The sequence below is a fragment of the Lonchura striata genome, chromosome 6 (assembly GCF_046129695.1).
Source record: "Lonchura striata isolate bLonStr1 chromosome 6, bLonStr1.mat, whole genome shotgun sequence".
NCBI classification, from domain to species: domain Eukaryota; kingdom Metazoa; phylum Chordata; class Aves; order Passeriformes; family Estrildidae; genus Lonchura; species Lonchura striata.
Genome location: NC_134608.1, coordinates 10,550,150 through 10,569,946, shown reverse-complemented (window position 1 = coordinate 10,569,946; position 19,797 = coordinate 10,550,150). Strand labels below are relative to the sequence as shown.

At 38.7% G+C, this 19,797-nt stretch overlaps 1 protein-coding gene across 11 annotated transcripts in view; it reads right to left on the bottom strand.

Annotated features, from left to right (window-relative positions):
- Window positions 1-564: 564 nt before the first annotated feature.
- Window positions 565-19,797, bottom strand: part of CDC42BPB (CDC42 binding protein kinase beta) — a 90,736-nt gene continuing 71,503 nt past the window's right edge. For 4 of the 11 annotated variants that reach the window (XM_021541356.3, XM_021541362.2, XM_021541360.2 and 1 more), the window contains 14 exons: window positions 18,333-18,469; window positions 17,607-17,746; window positions 15,991-16,072; window positions 12,610-12,826; window positions 12,158-12,220; window positions 9,317-9,913; window positions 6,328-6,425; window positions 6,134-6,218; window positions 5,867-5,987; window positions 5,658-5,775; window positions 4,711-4,749; window positions 4,473-4,581; window positions 4,311-4,381; window positions 565-2,297 (listed from right to left, as the gene is read on the bottom strand). In XM_021541356.3, the coding sequence (XP_021397031.2) occupies window positions 2,166-2,297; window positions 4,311-4,381; window positions 4,473-4,581; window positions 4,711-4,749; window positions 5,658-5,775; window positions 5,867-5,987; window positions 6,134-6,218; window positions 6,328-6,425; window positions 9,317-9,913; window positions 12,158-12,220; window positions 12,610-12,826; window positions 15,991-16,072; window positions 17,607-17,746; window positions 18,333-18,469 (2,009 nt within the window). In that variant the 3' untranslated portion in view covers window positions 565-2,165. The remainder of the gene's footprint in view (window positions 2,298-4,310; window positions 4,382-4,472; window positions 4,582-4,710; window positions 4,750-5,657; window positions 5,776-5,866; window positions 5,988-6,133; window positions 6,219-6,327; window positions 6,426-9,316; window positions 9,914-12,157; window positions 12,221-12,609; window positions 12,827-15,990; window positions 16,073-17,606; window positions 17,747-18,332; window positions 18,470-19,797) is intronic. The other 7 variants (XM_021541359.2, XM_021541363.2, XM_077783952.1 and 4 more) reach the window with 3 other exon arrangements.

Sequence of the window (19,797 nt, the reverse complement as noted above, 5' to 3'; positions counted from 1 at the left end):
CAAGGGATGAGGGATGCTGACCTAGGACACCCTAGAGGAGATGTTGGCACTGTCTAGCCACTGTGGGCTCTATGGTGCTCAAATACCAGAGCATGAGGAGAGCTGTAAAAAAAAATACCCCTACATGAGGGACTGCACCATTCACACACCAATCCTTGAAATGTTCCTAAGCCTTTCCTTGGGAGTACTGCTTTGACAAGTGAAATATATTTTATTGTTTTATGATACTTAAGATGCATGAATAGACCCTGCAGCCTCCTTACCATGCTTCAGCTGTAAGTAACGAGTCATATAAATCATTTAAAAAGGAATTAATAGGGCCAGTAAATCAAAACAAACCGAGGGCACAAAATTTCAGCGCTGTATTCCACCAAAAGGACTTCCATGGCTCCTGAATACTCCTTCATGTTCAGAAATACGCACCTCTCTTGCAGTGCTTGGGTATGGAGCTCCAAAATACCTTCAGTTTATGTCAAATGTCCATGTGAACAAAGGGCATTTATCATGAGACTGAAGCAAGTGTCAATGGTAGATTGTTTTAAGATGTCAAGACAGACGACTATAAACTTTAAAACCTCCCTCTTCTGTTTTATTGACATGTAAATTGTTCAAAAATGTTCTCACAATTCAATAATTACAAAGACTTAGACTTACATTAAAAAAGTAAAAACCAGAAAACCCCCAAAGCAGTAGTGTCCAGCTCTAACTGAGCCCCTTTATCAAGAATCTGAGAAAAAGAGCAAGTACTGTCGAACACTTAACGTAACAGGATTAAATGTTGACTAGAACACTCAGTTTAAACTAAAGATAAGTGCACGTCCTATACAGTGTTTCAGAAAAGAACTTAGCCATTGGTATATCATTAGCCCATTTAAACGGAATTTTAAATAAGTGACATCCAACTGTCATAAAATTGGCACAGAAGGCACACTAGTGTGACAATGACAAACTGGATATGCCAGCCACTGAATTAATTACAAGCTTTTAATGAAACATGGTCACAAATCTTTGAGTACTAAATGTATAATACATGGAAGCATGAGATTAAATATACACGCAAAACATCACCGCACATGGGCCATTGCAAAATATACAGGAGTGTGTTGTGCATTTTCTACATGATCAATACTTGATTAATAATCATGGGGTCTTCATGCAGGTGAGGATACAATTAATGAGAAAGCAGCACCCCCAGTTACACATCCTTCACGTTCCACTTTGGTAACCAATGAACAGACTGATGTTTTAGTGCGATACAGTCCCTCGGGTCAAGCAGACTCTGAGGGCAATGTGTCCACAAGAAGGCTTGCTAGCTAAACAGCATAGTGTGTCCTTACACCAAAAACCCAGGAGAAACAACTTCTCAGGAGGAGAAGGGCAGGAATGAGGAGTACAATTTTTTTCACAGCAGTATTTTAAAAGCCCTGACTAATGACTGATGAGGACTAAAAGCAGGGAATGGTAAAGAGATAACTGTCAGTAGTCCTATGTACAAGACTAAAAAGTTGGTAGAAAGATAGAAATACAGTTATGCAGCTGTATATGTAATGGCTAAATGAATTAAAAGGCCACAAAACTATAACCAGCTTTTCTTTGACTTCCTGGTGATTCTACTGATGTTGGAAACTACCTACAGCTTCCTACCATTCTCCTTAAGATTTAGGAAAAAAACAGTTACAGGAAAAAGGGAAAAGTGTATTCATCTGAGGATGTAACTAGGCCTGCTCACATTTCCTATTTAGAAGTCCAAATTCTGTCTAAAAGGATTTCCTGCTAATCAGACATTACATCATTCTATAGAAAAATAATATTCCTGATATTGTAGCAACATTATCAGTAACTCTATTTCTCTTTCACCATAAGAATAAGACTATTTACTGGTGGCCTTAAATGCTCCTATGCAATAAAACTGTATCACAGCTGTGCAGAAAGGAATCAACCGTAACCGAGCAGTGAACAATTCTGCATAAAAAGCTCAACCGCTATTAGTAAAGAATTTTCTTCATTTCCATAGTTTGTATCTACAATCTGGATATATAATTATTCTTGTACAACCCTAGAGAGTCTGTGTCAGTCTTGGCACTAGCATCTGAGACGGCTTTGCCCTGCTGTTGAACACCAAGGAGTAGTGGGTGACAGGAGGTGGAATGGCGAGGGCGGTGGCGTTACGCATCACAGGTCGACTGGTCCAGTCCATCTAGTGTAAGCTGATTCCTATGAGGAGAGTTGGGACTTGGGGGACCACTTGGATTTGAGCTGTTAGATGGAGTAGAGTGTTTGGTGGAGTCTGAATCAGGCTGTTAATGAGAAACATTAAATAATTATGTTTACTTGAAGTGAATTCTTTACACTCAAAAGCTTTCAAAGGCACTCAAAAATGAGGGTGAGCAACATCGACAAAGCAGTGTGCATTAGATTAATTCCATAGTTAAACATTCAAGCAATTACTTCCATTACCATCAACAGGCTCTAGTGCAGTCCCAAAGGTGACCTTCTGACACAACTGGAATTATGGTAAAGTATGTGGAAATTGCTACATCTCTGGCTCCTCTCCTTTAGCCATTGCAAAGCTTTCCTGATGGAATGCATCTATTTGTTCACAATTTACCAGCCTGCAATTTTTATAGCCCAGGAGTAGCTTTATCTGCCCATGTAAACATAAAAACTATGGTCAAATCATCTTCAGTTTGGTGAGGAGGAATGAAACAAGCATTATGAACTGTTTAAAAAACAGCAACAAGCCTGTGATGTGCCTGACAAATGAGTGAAGGCTGCCAAGAATCTGGCTGGAGATCTGGAAACAGAATATACTTAGTGGGTATGTCCTACGTCAATATCTAATCAAGACTATCCACAGTTATTTCCCCAGTATGAGATTACTTGTTGGATATTTGCCTTCACAGGCTGGTCTCACTTCCACAGGATGACTGGCCAGTTTCCCACTATTTTGGTGTATTATAATTCTGAACACTGCACAGATTCACAGCTAATGAAATACTGCACAAAAAAAAAAAAAAAAAAAACACCAAACCTGTTACCACTGCAGCAAGTTGTGTTCAAGAAAGGGAAATATATACTTAGCAAATAGATTGAAAGGTAACATCCTTCAAGAATGCTATTCAGAAGATTTTGCATGGCTTGAACAAAAATAAGATAATCTACAACAAGATTATCCTAACATGATCCAGTTAATAAAGTCAAAAGCCATGGGGGAAATAGTATAAAGCCAAAAGGTGTTATTAGACCCTCTTTCCAGTTTCAAACTACTATTTTTTTAAGTTAAGCAAGTCATAAAAAATTGTAAGTGCTACCAAAAAGAGAAAACACTGTAAAAAATGCATTTTGAATCCCTCATTAGTCATGCCTACAAACAATTACCATTAGAGCACGGACTATAATGGAGTTTGGGAAGGGTGAGCAGAATAACTAACATAGTCCACCATAACCACCTTTGAAAACCAAGACTGTTTCAAAAATACTCATGTTTAGAGATCCCCACTTTTATGTGCTTTTAATGGCTAACTGAAGGTTACAAAGGAAATCAGACCACAGGAGCCATCACAACTCTGGACTTGGCATGTGCTAAGGCATCCAGCAAAAGTCTGGCTTCACTAAAACATGCTTTAAAATTCAGAGCATTATCTGGGCCTGCCATTTGGTACCAAAAAGCACTAAAAAATATCTTAATCAGGGACTTTACTTCCCAGGAATAATTTCTAACACTTTCCTTGCACAGACAGTGCTTTAGCAAAGCTTAGAAGAAAACACATGATAAATCACAGATACAAAAATCATGTATCTTCTCCACATTCAGGAACATCAGTTTTGTAGAGCCAGGGCATTTGGTGACTACAGGCACATACTCTTATTCTTGCTAAAAGCAGTTTTATGTATTAGAAATTTGATTCTTTCTCAAGTTACATGACAAAAAGTCTTCCTTAAGACAGCACAGAAAATTATCTAACTAGTCATATTACTTTGCTATTCTATGCTAATATCCCAGAGAACATTTTTAGGAACTTTGAGGACATTTCATCAATTAGTCAAATTTCCGTTGCCTATAAAGCTTAATCGAAGACATTACACTTCTTAAAATATCACCATAAGGAGATCTTCTCACAGCTTTGCTTTTGTGCTGGTATATCTAACTTGCAAACATGTATTACAGGCCGGGAAAAACACTTATGGAAAGAAAACATCTCCATAAACATCTCTAGGAAGTATTTCCTTGGGAATGTAATTTATTGGAAAAAGAGAACAATCTACGTCAGCAGGATATCGTCGGTCTCCGTGTACAGAAGCTGTTTTACCTCTTTGTCAAACTCCTGGTCAGGGTCGGACATGCTCCGGGAAGGCATGGCTGCTCCCACATCGCTGCCACCTGGAGAGAGAAAAGGACACAAGGCAGTTTACAGCTCCTGCTGGCATCACAGAGTACAGCTCAGAAGTGAGCAGCTTGCTCCCAGCCTTACTTGACGAGGGCCATGAGATGTAGGTTTTGTTTCTCTGCTGCTGCTGCTGCCGTGACAGGTTAGCTGAAGATGGACAGGATTTTTCATCCTGGGCAGGAGGTAGGACACTCTACAGTGTAAATGAAACACCTTGTTAGCCAGCAACAAAAGCTATCCAAGAAGAAGTTGTTACTCATGAAAACTTTACTGTGCTTTTGAAGCTATTACAACCCAGTGTTGGTAGAAAAACTGAACTTACTTGACCACATCCACATATTTTCAGTAACAGACACAAACCCTGAGAAAGACAGAGAAAGAACTAAGCCCCATAGCAGCCACTGAAACCTGTCAGCCAGCAAACCCTCTATGAAGGGACAGGGACTGCACTAACAGCTCTGCTTTCCTTCTCCTCCTGCTGGAATGACAAATGCCTGACCCACATCTTGGCTATCTGAGAAGGACAAGAGAAAGCCTGACTAACAGCTCTAGCATGGAGGGTACATACAGATCATGTCTTCCTCTTGTAGATTTAACACTAAAATAGCTCATAAAATGCTGTATTAGTTAAATACAAAATAAAATTAATGCTATAAAGCACTGCAAGTCGCATGCATTTTAGTTCCCTCCACAGCATTAGTTTTTTACCCTTGTTATTGCTCTAGAATTGAAGTGCCACAAGCATACCATATTCCAGTTCCTAACAATTTGTAGCTACTCCTACCCTTGCTAGGGAAGCAGAGGAGGGACAGGAAGAGGAAGAAAGCAGAAGGGAGCCTTGCAGTGAGGAATGGTCACTCTGGAGAGAGATTGCAGCAGAGACAGGGCTCACGTGATAGACGTGCTCAAAGCCTGTTGGGGGTGATACCAAGAGCAGAATGTTGAGAGGATGAGGGGAAAGGAAATTCATTCTGTTGTTTTAAGACAAACAAGAAAAAGGAAGGAGGAGAAACTGATTATATACAAAACTGCTAACAAGCTCCTGGCAATGATATCTGTTTTTCAGTGTCTCATTCATAAATCAGCTTCCAGTATTTCCTTGCACAGGATTTAGAAGCATTGCACAGCAGGAAGGTTCACCTTTCTCAAAAGGATTTAAAGAATAATTCAGTACAGGGATAATACTTGAGCCCATCCAGCTCATCTTCACAGCTTTCGTGAGCAAGAACAAATGCACATAGGTATCCCTCCCTTATAAATGTATTTTACCAGTGGGAGGTCCATGAGGACCTGCATTCCATCTCCTGGTCCCATGTGAGCCACGTGGTTGAAATTTGTTGGGTTAGAAATCATCTTTGACCTTAGCTCAGGGTCTCTAAGCATTTCCCTAAAAAACAAGAGTGATTTTTACTATTAGCATTCCCAGTCTCTGCATGTCATCATGTATATTCAGATATTTTTTATAAATAAATTCTTACCGCCTTTGCTGTAACCGCTCTTCCTCAGGAACCTTAAATACAAATCTTCTTTTGCTCCTGGTTCGAAGCATTTGCTTCTTGCTATTGTCAGAGGTTTCTGGTACACTGAGGCCAGCTCCTGCTGTAACAGCACAAAGTCATTTCACACACAGAGGTACAGGCTGACCCAGACACATTCAACAGAAGTTTAATCTAGTGCAAAGGTAACATGGTGAAAATGAACCAGTTAGAATGAGTTCCACATTTCTACCCTTGTTCAGGACTCACCTGAAAACTTGTTCTTGAAATATATTAACCTTGGCGGCTCACAGTTAAGGAGGTTCAGTGTGCCATCCACGTTTAATGGTCTGATCTGTTTTGAGGAAGGAGACAGAATTACCTCAAGTCTAGCATACACTCTGAAGAAACACCTCATTTGAAAGTAACCCAATTAAGTTCAATATTCAAAGAAAATTACTTACCCTTCGCAGGCCAATAGTCTGGACCCATTCCATAGTGTTAACATCAAACACATCAACACCATACTCGCTATACACTGTTACATATGAAGAATTGCAACCTGCATTGATAGAAAACAAACAGAAAACCCTAATGTCATTTCAGTAGTGCAGAACTGACAAACATTTGAACAGATTTCAACAGTTACAAGTTTTCCACTATGTGCAAGATATATTTTAAAACACATGTTCAAAGCCCCAGTTTCAAATAGATTTTTTTGTGAAAATAGATTTGCTAATGACAACTACCAAAATTATGGAAATGTTTAAATTTGACTCTCAGTATTTTTTTAAACTTCACATTGCCATTTCATGAAATAGCAAAATGGCATCTGAAGTTTTCAGATGCATACAAATGCTAGGTGGTAGGAACTGAGCAGCTAGCTTTGCTATGGATTACTTCACTTCAGAAGAAGCAAACTTAACTACACATCTGCTGAGTACAGAGGAGATGAGAAAGCCACCATCTGTGAGCTGGATCATGAACTCATGATGCAGATCTGCTCTCAATTTCCTTCCTCTTTTGCTTACAATTTTCTACCTTTAGATATTCATGTATGGGTTACTTTCATCAAGTCAACAGAAAAATGTCACAGTGCTTAAAGCCCGTAACTCATTTTCTCTTTTCAACTTTTTTTTTTTTTAAGCATAAAAGGCATCAAGCAGACAAGTTTATTTTAGGTCAAATGAAAAGCAGAGATCTCTAGAGCTTTGTATCAACATGCTTCTGCTCATGTAAAGACTGTCTCCTGATGTAAAAAGCAGTTACTATAAACTTAAGGGACTTAATAGGGAGAAGATGCTTCAATGAACAAAATGAAAATAACCCAATAGGACACTAAACACATCACAGAATCTTCTTAGAAGAACTGAAGTACAGTTGTGGTGCTATTTTTTTAAGTTCATTAAAAGAATGCCTTGGACAGCTATCATAAAAATGTAACACAAAAGTGATTTATGGTCAAGCATCTATCACATGTGGTCTTAGTTGGCTTGGATGTTCAAATCAAGAGGGAGAACCGAACATCAGGCAGCAACACCACCTGTAGCCAAGGCTGGCACTTGCCAGTCAGAGCTGATGAGCTTGACCAGGTCTCAAGTGGTTCCCAGAGTCAGTGCCTGCCCATGCTCCAGCCTCCAGAGCAGCTGGCTCCAAGGCTTTGCAGCAGGCTGCACGGGAGCCACACAGCCCTAGGACAGCCAGGCTGGCTCAGCACAGGGCACAGCACCAGGCTGCTGTAGGGGCAACCCTGACGGGCCAGCCAGGGCTACAGCTGGGCTAGTGCTCACCCTGCCCTCTCCTGGGGCAAGGGCACTGAATGCCCCACACAAATTCTCTGTTTTAGCCCAAAACCTCTCTACAAGATGGTGTTTTACTACAGCAGAATCAGTTCCACTTTGTGGTCTTTCCTACGAAGACTGGCTGAGAGGGCTGGGGCTGTTCTCAGCCTGGAGAAGACTCTGGGGAGACTTCATAGCACCTCCCAGTACCTTTAAGAGGCTACAAGGGAGCTGGAAGGGGATTTTTTACAAGGGCATGGAGTGATACAACAGGAGAAATGACTTCAACCTGAGAATGGGTTTAGACTAGATATTAGAAAGAAATTCCTTATTGTGAGGGTGGTGAGGTACTGGTACAAGTTGCTCATGGAGATGTGGAAGTAGCTGCTCCATCCAGGCTAATGTTCAAGGTCAGGCTGGATGGAGCTTTGAGGAAATTGGTTTAGCAGAAGGTGTCCCTGCCCATGGCAGGGGAGTTGGAACTAAGTGATCTTTAAGATCCCTTCCAATCAAACCATTCTGTAACTTTACAACCTCCAGGTGGGATAGTTAAACCCACCATCACTACTGACAGACACTAGGAGTGAGGAGGGAGGACAGGTCTAATGAAAAGGGAAATAATTCCGTTTCCTCTGACAGCAGAAAATGTTTCTGCTTCTACAAAAACAGCCCGAAGCACCACTCAGGACTGCACATACAAGAAGGTTACAAAATAGTTTACAGCAAGAACACTTCTAATAATAACAGACAAAACCATTAACTAGCAATTTTAGTTTGCTGAAATGCAAAAAACTGTAAAGCTGATTAAGGAAAAGGAAACATTAGGTGTAGCTAATAATGTTTTAAAGTAAATTTGCCACTACATTGTTTCCTTGGGACTTTGCTTCAGACTTCTGTACAGAATTAGGTCAGAATAAAGTAAGCAAACAATTTCAGTTCAAATCAAATACAATTAAACACATTCCTATTAGGGCCTGGCCTGATCAAACCAATTCCTTGCTATACTACTTAAACAAAAAGCTATTTATTTTCTTCATTCATTCAAAAAATTTTAATTGCTATTTGAGCTTCAAATAGAAATACCAGATTTATCAACTGCCTTTGACTACTGAATATTGATAAATGCTCTGCATGTGCCTCTATTCTACCAAGGTGATAACCAGTGCTCCTGAAACAGACCTATACTATTTTTGGATACTGTCCCCCTAAAATTAAAACCAAAAGGAGAAATTTTTTATCTCTTATTTCTTTATGAATCTTTAGACTTGCAGTTACATTTCTTCTTCAACTTTCCATTGTACTTTGAGTACAGTACACAGAAGACACCCTACAAGCAACTGGATTTCTGCTCTCTAGGTGAACAAAAATTTTTATAGAATTTCACAGACAGGTAGTCTTGCACTGTCCTGCATCCAGGACTACTCTCTGTAAAAATTATTTTGCATTCCACTATTTATTCTTCTATGTTCTGTAGTAAGACAGAGCATTTCTTGCAGTATCCAGGATCTCCAAGTCCAAACCTATCACCAGGAAGAACCATGTATCTGTTAACTCATCAAAACTTAAACTCGATATTCAGACACAAACTGAAGCAAAACTGAATACAATGCTGAGTATTTTTTGACAAATAAAGCAGCAACAGGGATATGGCAACAGAAAAACATATACATACTACAGGCAACAGGAGTTGCAGGCCACATTAGTTCCTGCATGCGTGACCTTCGACCTTGCGAATCGACGTAAATTCCCATATGGCTGAAGCAAAGCAGGTATTCCTCATTACTGAGCTCCACAGCACAAAGGGCATCAAAAGACTGCTGTGAGAGGAAGATAAGCGAGGGGTCATTAGGATTTACCAGGTTTATAGATTGTCCATCTCCCTGGATGGTCAACAGAGAGAACCCAGACTGGTAGCCAACACAGAGCTTGTCCTTGAACACTGTCATCCACTGTACAATTCCTGGAGCTAGAATTTCACTGAATTTTTTGTGGAAAGGTTTAGTTCTGTGAATTTCGTAGCAAAAAACCTGTCGTTTGACAGCCACAAACAAACAAGTAGAAGAAGTCTTCTTTAGTGTTCCAGTTGTAATCAATTGGCAGCCTTTAGTTTCTGCAAGCTTAATGTCAAAGTTCCCTTCTGACCCATCCAGAGAGGCCCAGGGGTAAAGGTGGACATGATGGTTCCGACCACAGATGAGGATGATGATTTTTTCTTTGGGAGCAAGCTCTATCTGGTACACCTTCTTGCAGTCAGCAGCTCGGACTATCACTGCAGAGGAAACAAGAGCTGCCATAAGTTAAACAGGAAAATCACCAGGCTCAGAAATACTGCAGTGCTCCATTGTGATGTCTGAAAATTAATCGAAACACAGACATGTACCAGGTGAGGAAGAGCACTTATTACACATGTTTGATTCTCTGCTATTAATTCTCAGAGCAAACAATGAAACAAGGCATTCCTGTAATCTTCTCTATTCATAAAAAAATCTCAACAACACTTTGTGGGAAAATGCTTCTTAACATGTAGGATAAACTGAGATATTCCTTTATATAATTGTATCTGTACCATCTGTACAGTGAAAGATGCTGCATCTTCAGAAGCGGGTTCCACCTCCAGGAAAACATCAGCATCTTCAGTAAATTTTGGAGGAAGACCAAATTAGCAGAATACACAGACAAGAAATAGAAAGTATTTAATCCTGAAAAGTGAGGAGACAAAATGCTGTACTGTTGGCAGATCTCTCAGCCAGGTACAAAAGCAGTACAGTAAGGGGGTGTAAAACACACATATGGAAAGGCAGAAAAATGCTCTCTGTGATGGGGAAAGAATGGAAAGGATGAGTAGGAATGGGCTTAGGCTGCAGGAAGAGAGGCTCAGACAGGCACCAGGAAAATCCTTTCAGAACAAGGACTAGTCAGGCTACCCATGGGGAGTTTTGCTATTTGCATTCTTTTAAAGCAGGGTTAGAGGCAGCTATGGGGGCTGGGTACAATGTGTGCTCTCTGGGGATCTTGGCTATAGAACTTTTAAGAATGTAGTGAGTATTTAATGGGGTACAAAAGAAGAGCAATTATAAACTAGGAAACTTAATAAGCATAAATCAATAAAATTAAATTGCAACTTTCATTTTTCTGCTAGCTGAATGCATTAAAAATATTTGTGAATTGTAGTTAAAAAAAGAGAATGCTTCATTGGAAATTCTTTGCGTTTTTTCAGTTAACAGTTGAGTAATGTAGTCAAAGTTATCAAATACTTTAAACTTGGCAATAAGACTTTAGCTGTTTAAATCACAAAGTGCTGTTGTGGTGTATGTGAATAAATAGATGAAATGTCTGAAGAAATGCTCTATGAAATAACTGGCTTTGCCACAGAGAAATGGTTTCCTTCCTAGCTCCAACTCCAGCTTATTTGTCAAGAATTAAGCAATATTCTAACCAAAGACCTTTGCTATAAACAGTTGGCAGTTAATTAACACAAAAAATTACAAGTGCCATAAAATAAAAACCAGATTACGATTTATAAAAATGCTATTAACAAACAGAAGTGGCCACAGAAAACTCCTGCTAAACATCTCTTAACTTAAAACCAAAACTGATAATTAATTTTCACATTTACACATAACATGGTGATGCAGGTAATTGTTCCTTTAGGAAATGACCTTTCAAATTAAATTTACAGCTTTATTTTATGCAAGAATCTGTAATGGAATTCCTGGAATTATTTGCATCTCAAGTTATGTTTATATCTAACTACTTAAAGAATGATGACCACTGGAAGTTTACTCAAAGGAATGGCATTCATTACTCCTAAAAAGAATTCAAAATATCTGCTGTCTCCATGTATAAAGCAGTTCCTACTGGAATTGGGCAAGGTCTTATTCTAAACAAGAAGAATTTTCTTTTGACCCAAAACCACATCCGTGATATAATTCAATTTTGGAAGTCAAGTAAGTCTTTAAAAACCTATACTCACTCTTTATTTTACATTGAAATGCAAGCTTTAGCATGAGTAAAATCCAGCTTTCTAATAACCACAAACTAATTTACAAAGAAAAAGGAATTGAGAAAATCACTGACTAGACTAGCACCCCAAGATACTTTTGCTTTGGACACCATTGGTCTTCAAGAGAATGTGAGTGGCTGTCAAATTTCTGGAAGAAACAGACACAACATGGAGGCTTTAAAGGGAAGTCTACAAACTTTGTGTGTGCTGTGCACGCTCTGTGTGCTGAAGCATTTTGATACCTGCTGTGGGAACACAGCTAAGGTGAGAATGTGTCAGAATATGCCCAGTAACTCATCCCTTTAATTTCAGCCAGTCATCTGAATGTAATGATAATGACCAAATTAGTGCTTATATCTCACATTCACTTTTCCTTCTCATCATTTAACTGAGTGCTTAATACTTACTATACAAGAAAGGCCGTTGTGCAACCTATATTACAGCAGCACTAAAAGTTATGGAGCTCATTATTTTGTATGTAATTACTGCATGCATTATGGCCTAACTTACCATCACGGGTCACCTCTATCACATACAGTCCTTCTTCTGAACCAATTGCTATTCTATCTCGATCTAAACCAAGAGGGAAAAAAAGGCCATTAATTCAGCTATGCTTGGTCTTATCTTCAAAACAGGCTGTTTGTTTTGAACAGCTGAAAAAATTTCTGCACTAACAGATTTTCACCAGCAAATCAATTTTGCTTGAGTTCACACAGTCTGTCAAAAGCATATTAAGTACCATATTGCTAAAACAACCTGCTGAACAACTCAACAATATTATTTTCTCCAAGTGGATGAAGAAACCTGAATATGAATGCAAGATTAGCATTTTTCGCCCATTATTAAATTCCTATGAAGGAATTCAGCTGAGGAATTAATTTCAAGATGTCAGTGCTCTCATTATAAAAGCCCATCTAAAAGTTCCAACCTTTATACACTGATAAAAGTTAAAACAAACATACCTACAATAGCAGCAGCTAAACTTGCTTTAATAAGAGGCAGTGTACTGTCATAGGCTTCTTGTGGAATATGCACAACCTGGTTCCTCAGCCTGTTTTTGAGCAGGATAGACTGCAACCCTTCTAGGATTCCAACCCACTTTCTCTTTTCATTCTCATTTTCTGTCAGGATCAGTAGAGAACAAGACTTTGAAGGCAAACCTAAGAGAGAAGCTGTCACCTTTAAACAGAGAGAGACAGTGAAATTAGTTAGAGTAATAAAAGCTGTTTTTATCACACAGAACTGTGAATATAAACTACACTTTCTCATAACAATGTAATGATGTACTCAAGGCACATACACAACACAGTTAATACAGCCACAGTGCTTCAAAAAAATCGACCAAAAAACAACCACTGCAGAAGCCACAGTGGCTTTGCTTAGAAGTATTCATCCTTGCTTAAATATTCTGAATCCTAAAATATGGGCAGGGAATGCCACAATAATCAATGGATGGCAGTAAAAGGCTCCTTCCTGCTCTGAACCATTGTTTGCCCTGATCCCTCCCTCCCACCCAACCACAACTTACTGAGAGTGACACACATGCTTTATGAGCCTGATTTAAACCCACAGGCATTGCTATCATCAGTTCTAGATTTTGATTTTGTTATCTAATTTTCCAAATATTTGTCCAGGGGAAGAGCACATCATATCTGCATTCAAAGCTCTGGAGGAAAGCAGTATTTGAGACTGAAGTACTGCATTCTCTCATGCCTCTGTGTTAAAAGAAAATCACTACGGCTTCACTTAATTTTCAGTTAAATCATCCCATAGATCTCAAAGGAGAATGTGTTCTAAGTAGAAAAACTATCCAGGAACTTCTGTTGCCTAAAGAATGTATGCAGTAATTCTTAATATTTTGGGTTTTTGTACTGCATGAAGAGACTAAAGCATTTATGTATCATGAGAACTATACTTTCAGCCACAAACAGGCCAACAGCTAGGATCAGCCCTTACTACAGACTCCAGCAACAGCAATTAAACAGAAGAAAAGCAACAAAAGGTGTAAAAGTGCAAATCTGAAGGCTGCAACATGGAATATCAGACTTTAGCCTACATGCCATTATAAGACAATCATTGTAAGGATGGATGTTGTGGTAATGCAGCACACACACACACAATTCCTGGAAGAGTGAATGAAACAGTAACACTCATCTTGAAGATAAAATATATCTGAAAGTAAACTTGGGACAATAGGATGTCAAAGACAGAAGTTCAAAAGCAAGATAAAGGTGGAGGTGAAAGGAGGTAGGGAAAGAACTGAGTAGTCGCAACTGCTCGTAGCTCTTACTACCCTGCATAAAGGTTTGCTCCTGTCTAAACTGTAACTAAGCATTAATATTTTAAAGACAGATGGAGGCATAATGGATAATGTTTAGAAAACAAAACAAAACCAGATTCCAGCAATTATTTTCCCTTTGAAGTATATATTACTCCTCAATCTATTGAAGCAGGCAACTTAGATATAATAAAATGCAAGAAAAAAAAACAAGCAGTTAGTCATAATATACACTGAATTATTCATCATACAAAAATCCATTATCTGCTACAAAACTCAAGGCTTCTTGACTTGGACTGCTAAGCTGTGGGAGCACTCCACTACAGACAACTCTTACACTATTATTAGAAATGTGTATCAATGGTAGAACTTAAGACTGCAGTGTCTGAATGTCAGCATGACCTAACATCCAGCTTTAAAAACTAGTTACCAAGGAGAAATGTTTGAATCTGAGACAAATTCTTACTCTTCTTGAATTCATGGGGGGGGCAGAGGTGGGAACACTTTAGTGTTTGGCAGCATTCTTGTATTGTTTTCTGATGGTAGAATATCCAGAAGAAATTAAAATCTGTCTTTCGTAGGCCATCAATACCACCATGTGTTACGTGCAATGACACATACAAAAGAAGGACCATATTTTTACACAGATGATATGAATTAACAGTTTAAACTGTTCTGTACAAGCAAGATGCAGATCTAGAACTAAATGAAATTGAGATGAGACTCTCCCAATCAGGTTTAGTGGCTTCCAGTTTTAGAAATTCCTGCTTTTGAAGGAGGACAAAGAACTGAGAAAATAGGTTTAACTCAGAATCTTCTCTGGTCCCCCACCTAAGTGGATATAGTCACACATCATGTTCATTCATAATTCCAGTTAATTCATCACATCTCTTTAGTAGGGGATAATCTGATCAAACCATGGAGGTATATCAAGCCACACAAGTATTTTTACACAGGATTATTTGACAACAATTATTTTTATTATTTAGATGCCCTTTCAGTTAAAAACTGCAGGCAGAAATTAGAGCAGGAAGTCAGGCAGGCTGAACTGTATGGATGCCTTGTTCTTAAATGAATGAACCATCATTCTGCACAGCATATTTTTTCTCCTCAGAAGTCCTTTCCTGCAGTATTCCATGTTTGCTAATTTAAGAAGCAAGCAGGGAGATAGAAACTAAAAAACCCAAAAGCCAAAATACAAACAAGAGGAAATTTAAGGTAAAGGTAGTAGTAAACCAAAGTATGAAAATTCATTGCAGAACATATTTTTACAAAAAAAAAAAAAAAAAAAAAAAAAAAAAAAAAAAAAAAAGAAAAGCAGAGACACAGAGGCAGACAAGTAGTAAAGACAATTCCCAAGTAATATCCTGAAGGACCAAATGATAGGGAGTGCAATTGACTGACAGCTCTTTGCTTTCCATGTTTTCCTGACTTGATTCTAAATGGGTAAAGATCAGAGAAGCAGAAAACAGTGAGTTTCTGTATTCAAATGTAAGGGACTATAGATACTGGGTACTCATGTATTCTTTTCTAAATTTTAGAATTCCAGATTTAATATGATTCACACAAAATATAGGAATAAATTCCTTCTTGTTAAAAATGAAACAGAGCATTCATATAGAACATACACTAAAGGGGATATTATAGCTCAGTTAATTATTTTATTTTATTTTATTTTTCTTCTCCTATACTTAAATATGGAATCCAGGAAACTACATCAGTTTCAGAATATCGTGTTACAGCATTGGTTCCTAAAGCAAGAACCAATAGAATCTGGTAATACCAATGGATAAAGAGAGAAAATATACTGAATTATAATCAGGAAAATAAAAAAAATGACAAACTATATATATAATGAAGCAGCTAAAGAAGGAGAACTTCATTCTTTACATTTTAGTTATAAGAGGAGCACCATATTGCTTTTCTACATGTATCGGCAGCCCTTGTAAATTCTTACACTTATACGTAACTTAATCAGCATTAGATATGGACAGCATTTGCCATTATCAAAACACAATACTGGTATTTAAGTGGTATTTTCTGGAAGAGTCATAGGTAGCCATACCCTGAATATACAAGGGATGTCTTTCCGAGTTGCGTGTATTACATCTGACGCTAGGACAGAGCTCACACAAAAATCTTCATCTCTAGTGAGAAAAGAGAACAGGAATATCACATACAAGCACATACACAGAATATTCAGCAAAATCTAATTGGTATCACCACTGTTTCAATAGGCTGCATCTCCTAACACCGCACAGAGGTCACAACTGCTTTGTTATGCTCTAACCATCCTTGACCCAAACAACTCACAAGCCTCAGTTATGTCTCTACAGCATCTGGTACGTGTATCTCAGTCCACCTGAAGTTAAGCGGGGTGGCTTTGTGTAGTTTTAGTGTCTAACCACACCTATTCTACAATTAGAAGCAAGAATATTGCTCTTCCAGCCCAGCAGACACATTAGAAATGAATAATTCATACCTCAATGTGTAGCAAGAGAGGGGCCTTTGGAAAAAAAGAAAAATCACATAAAAAGCTCTTGGCAACATAATTATAGTTCGTGGGTTTCAAATAAGGGTTTTCAAAACAGCTAGATTTTATTCTCTATTACAGTAAAATAAACAGACATCAGAACAACCTTTGCATTTTAGAGTGCTCCACCCCAGAGGGCTTGTCTCCACTAGCCTTTTTAAACTGAATTTGACCAAGTTGATCACCATAATTGCCAATTTTAGTGCAAAGATGACACTAATGTCTGAAACTTGCCCATGCTAGAATTCATAGCTGTGATGGTTAACATCTATTAAAAACATCTGAGAACCCTCAGATGACAGCCTCAAAGGGGCAGCCACAATAAGCAGATAAAGCATGGGACAGTTGGTATATGGTATCTGGCTGAGTTGCTTCAAGCAATGTGAATGCTGCTATTTGCAATACTTCACATTCCTGCTCCTGCTGCCAGCATGTCAGAGCTGACACTGACAGCTCCCAGTGAGTGTGAGAACAGCACAGCAGTACTGGTGTAACCCCACGGTACAGCTGTCTGGAAAAAATAAAAATCAAGGTGCTTGTGAATGTGAACTTTATATTCAACACAGGTACAAAGGTGCTGTAACATTAAAAGGTATGCTTTCTTGGTATTTCCATAAATTGAAATAAAAGAACTTCCCTGGTTACTCTGATCAACATAAGTCTCTGATATTTGGTTCACTGGTTCAGATGGTTCCCCTTGAAGTAAAAACTCCTGTTCAAAGGCAGGGTCAGAGCCATTGTAGTGGAAATTAGTTGGTGCTTTTCTGCAGACTACTTCAATTTTTCTAACATTCTTGAACTTACTGGGTATGGGATGATCTGTGACTCGATGTTGAGGTCAGAGTGCATGGGAAAAGCAATCTAACTATATATACTTGCTTTTTACAGGTGCATATGGAATTCTAGGAAGAAGCATGCCAATGCTGTGAATACTGGTGATTGCAGTGTGAGTGACTGTAAAGTCACTTAAGTGATTTCTTGTTGAGCCAACTTGATCAGCCTAAACTCAGCTGAAGTTTATGTACTGAATACATGAATCTTCTTAGGCCAGAGCTCTCAAAATCTTAAAATTTCTTGTATACTAGGAACAAACACTCCTGTTAAGAAAAAAGTAGAGAGGATTTCTACTCTGCTGCATCAATACAAACCTGAGATCCAAGACTTGACTTGCCACAACTCCAGGCTGGGTGGATTTTCCTTCAGGCACATCATATAAAAACAGTTTACAGTCACAGACAACTGCATAAGCCCTCTGCCACCCCTTCTTAACTCCTGTAGGCTTTGGGACCTGCAGGTAAATAATTGATTGCTTATTACATATAAGCACATGTAGAAGACATAGAAAGCAGGACATTTAGAAAAGCTTATACTTAGATCAATGGAATTAGAGCACATTCTACTTGTCCTTCAAAACAGGATGAACAATATCAAGTAATCAAGCAATCATTTTTCCTCTTTTAAGTTCAACCATTCCTTGTTACAGCTTAAAAAATATCTTAAGATTTCTATAGAGATACTAGGTTTGGATACTCCACCAATGCCAAAGTAGTAGGATAGTTTAACTTTTGTATTATGCTTACATCAAAAATGACAGAAATTCTTTCTTAAACCATTCGTTTTTTTTCCCTGCTGCTTATGAACATTGTAGCTACTGGTCTACTGACCTTCAGCTCTTGTAGTAAAACCAAGTGTTTCTCCCACATCTAAAGCAACAAAGGTTAAATAAAATAAATAAAAAGTTACATAGATGACACACAAAGCCTTAAGGCTTTAGCACTATTTAGATGTGTTTAAACATACTTAGAGGTTCCAAGCTGTAGAGATGTAAGTGAGGTTAAGTATTCTTCTCTTGTCCAAGAAGAAAAGACTGTTACCTTGACATAGCCTTTGTAGGCTGTTCCTATTCCTCTTTGCACATCTACTCCAAGGGGCCTTTTGGCTTGTTCAGGGGGTATAGGGCAGACCTGAGGTGCACTATCCTTGCAGGAAACATGGCATGCAAATGAACACACTAAGTACAAAAGAGAAAATTCACAGTGAAATATGTGTATGAGGCAATCATAACAGGTGATTAACATAGTCTACACTCAGCAAGTTAATTAATCACACTGAAACTGGCAGTCAAATATTGCAATAGCTCACTATGCTGAAGGAGTGAACACACACATATTGTAAGAGACTCCCCAAAGTGCCTTTATTTCCTCTTTTTAGCCTATTACATACATAAAGGGCAGGAACTGAGTTCACATTTCAAGGAAAATTAGTTGGGCAGCCTTGCTGGTGTTAAGCACTAACTAACCCAGTCACAGAAGAGAAACAGTATTAATAAAGAAGGAATAAAAATTATAGGGTAGTGCTAATAGATGTTTAATTTGATCCACATATGCAAGAACACTGCAAAGACAAAGTAAAACTAGACTGATCAAAACCCAGAAAGGGTTAAACTATTAAACACAAGATATAGACATAAATAAAGCATAAATAAAGGAGAAACCAGGGACAAGGACTGAAATACTGCATGATGGAAGAGCCATATATACCTATTGCTGGGAGTTCCAGTAAGTTCAAATAAGGAGCAAACTAGCATTGCATGCTTTCTTAACATTTGCACCACTTTGTGCTGCACCAGCAAGGGACAGGGGTCTCTAGGTCTTGTCTACAGAGCACTTCACACAGAAGCAGTACACAGAAAAACCTCATCACACATGCTATTTCACATGAGACAGACTGCAAGAACTGTGGAATGAGTTAATGTGTTATATCAAGACATCTGACCCACAGCTTAGGGGTGAGATCCTTCCACTGAGATTTTGCTTTGTTTGTCCCAGCTATCCTGTTTCTACCAGCAGGCTTGGGAAGGGAGGAAGAGAGGGGCACAACACTCTGATCTGTCCTCTGTTTCCTCCTAACCATATTCTCAGAAGTGAGAATCTGGCAGATATCCTAGGTACATCTTGTTCTGTAATTATGAAGTTTCCAAGGATTCCAAAAAACCTGGAAACAGCTTGCTTCTGCTACAGCCACAGACAGGGCAAAAAACCTCCTCCTCATGATGCCTGAGGGAAGAGACATCAGAGGGGGCAGCCCAGATCAGGTTGCCTGGCTTGTTCTTTGAGCTCCTGTCTGCTCCCAGGAGGGCAGAGGTTATCAAATAGTCATACACACAAAGTACTGTAGGTGCTCCCCAAGATCAGGTAATAAATTCAGCTCTTTGAGGAGGCATCATGATTATTAGGGACTGTGGTTTCAAGGTACACCAGTTACAGAATAGGGAAAATCCACAGGATAGAATCAGTTCCAGTCTTTTGTCAGTGTAGCTGTATCCATAGTCTCCAGGAT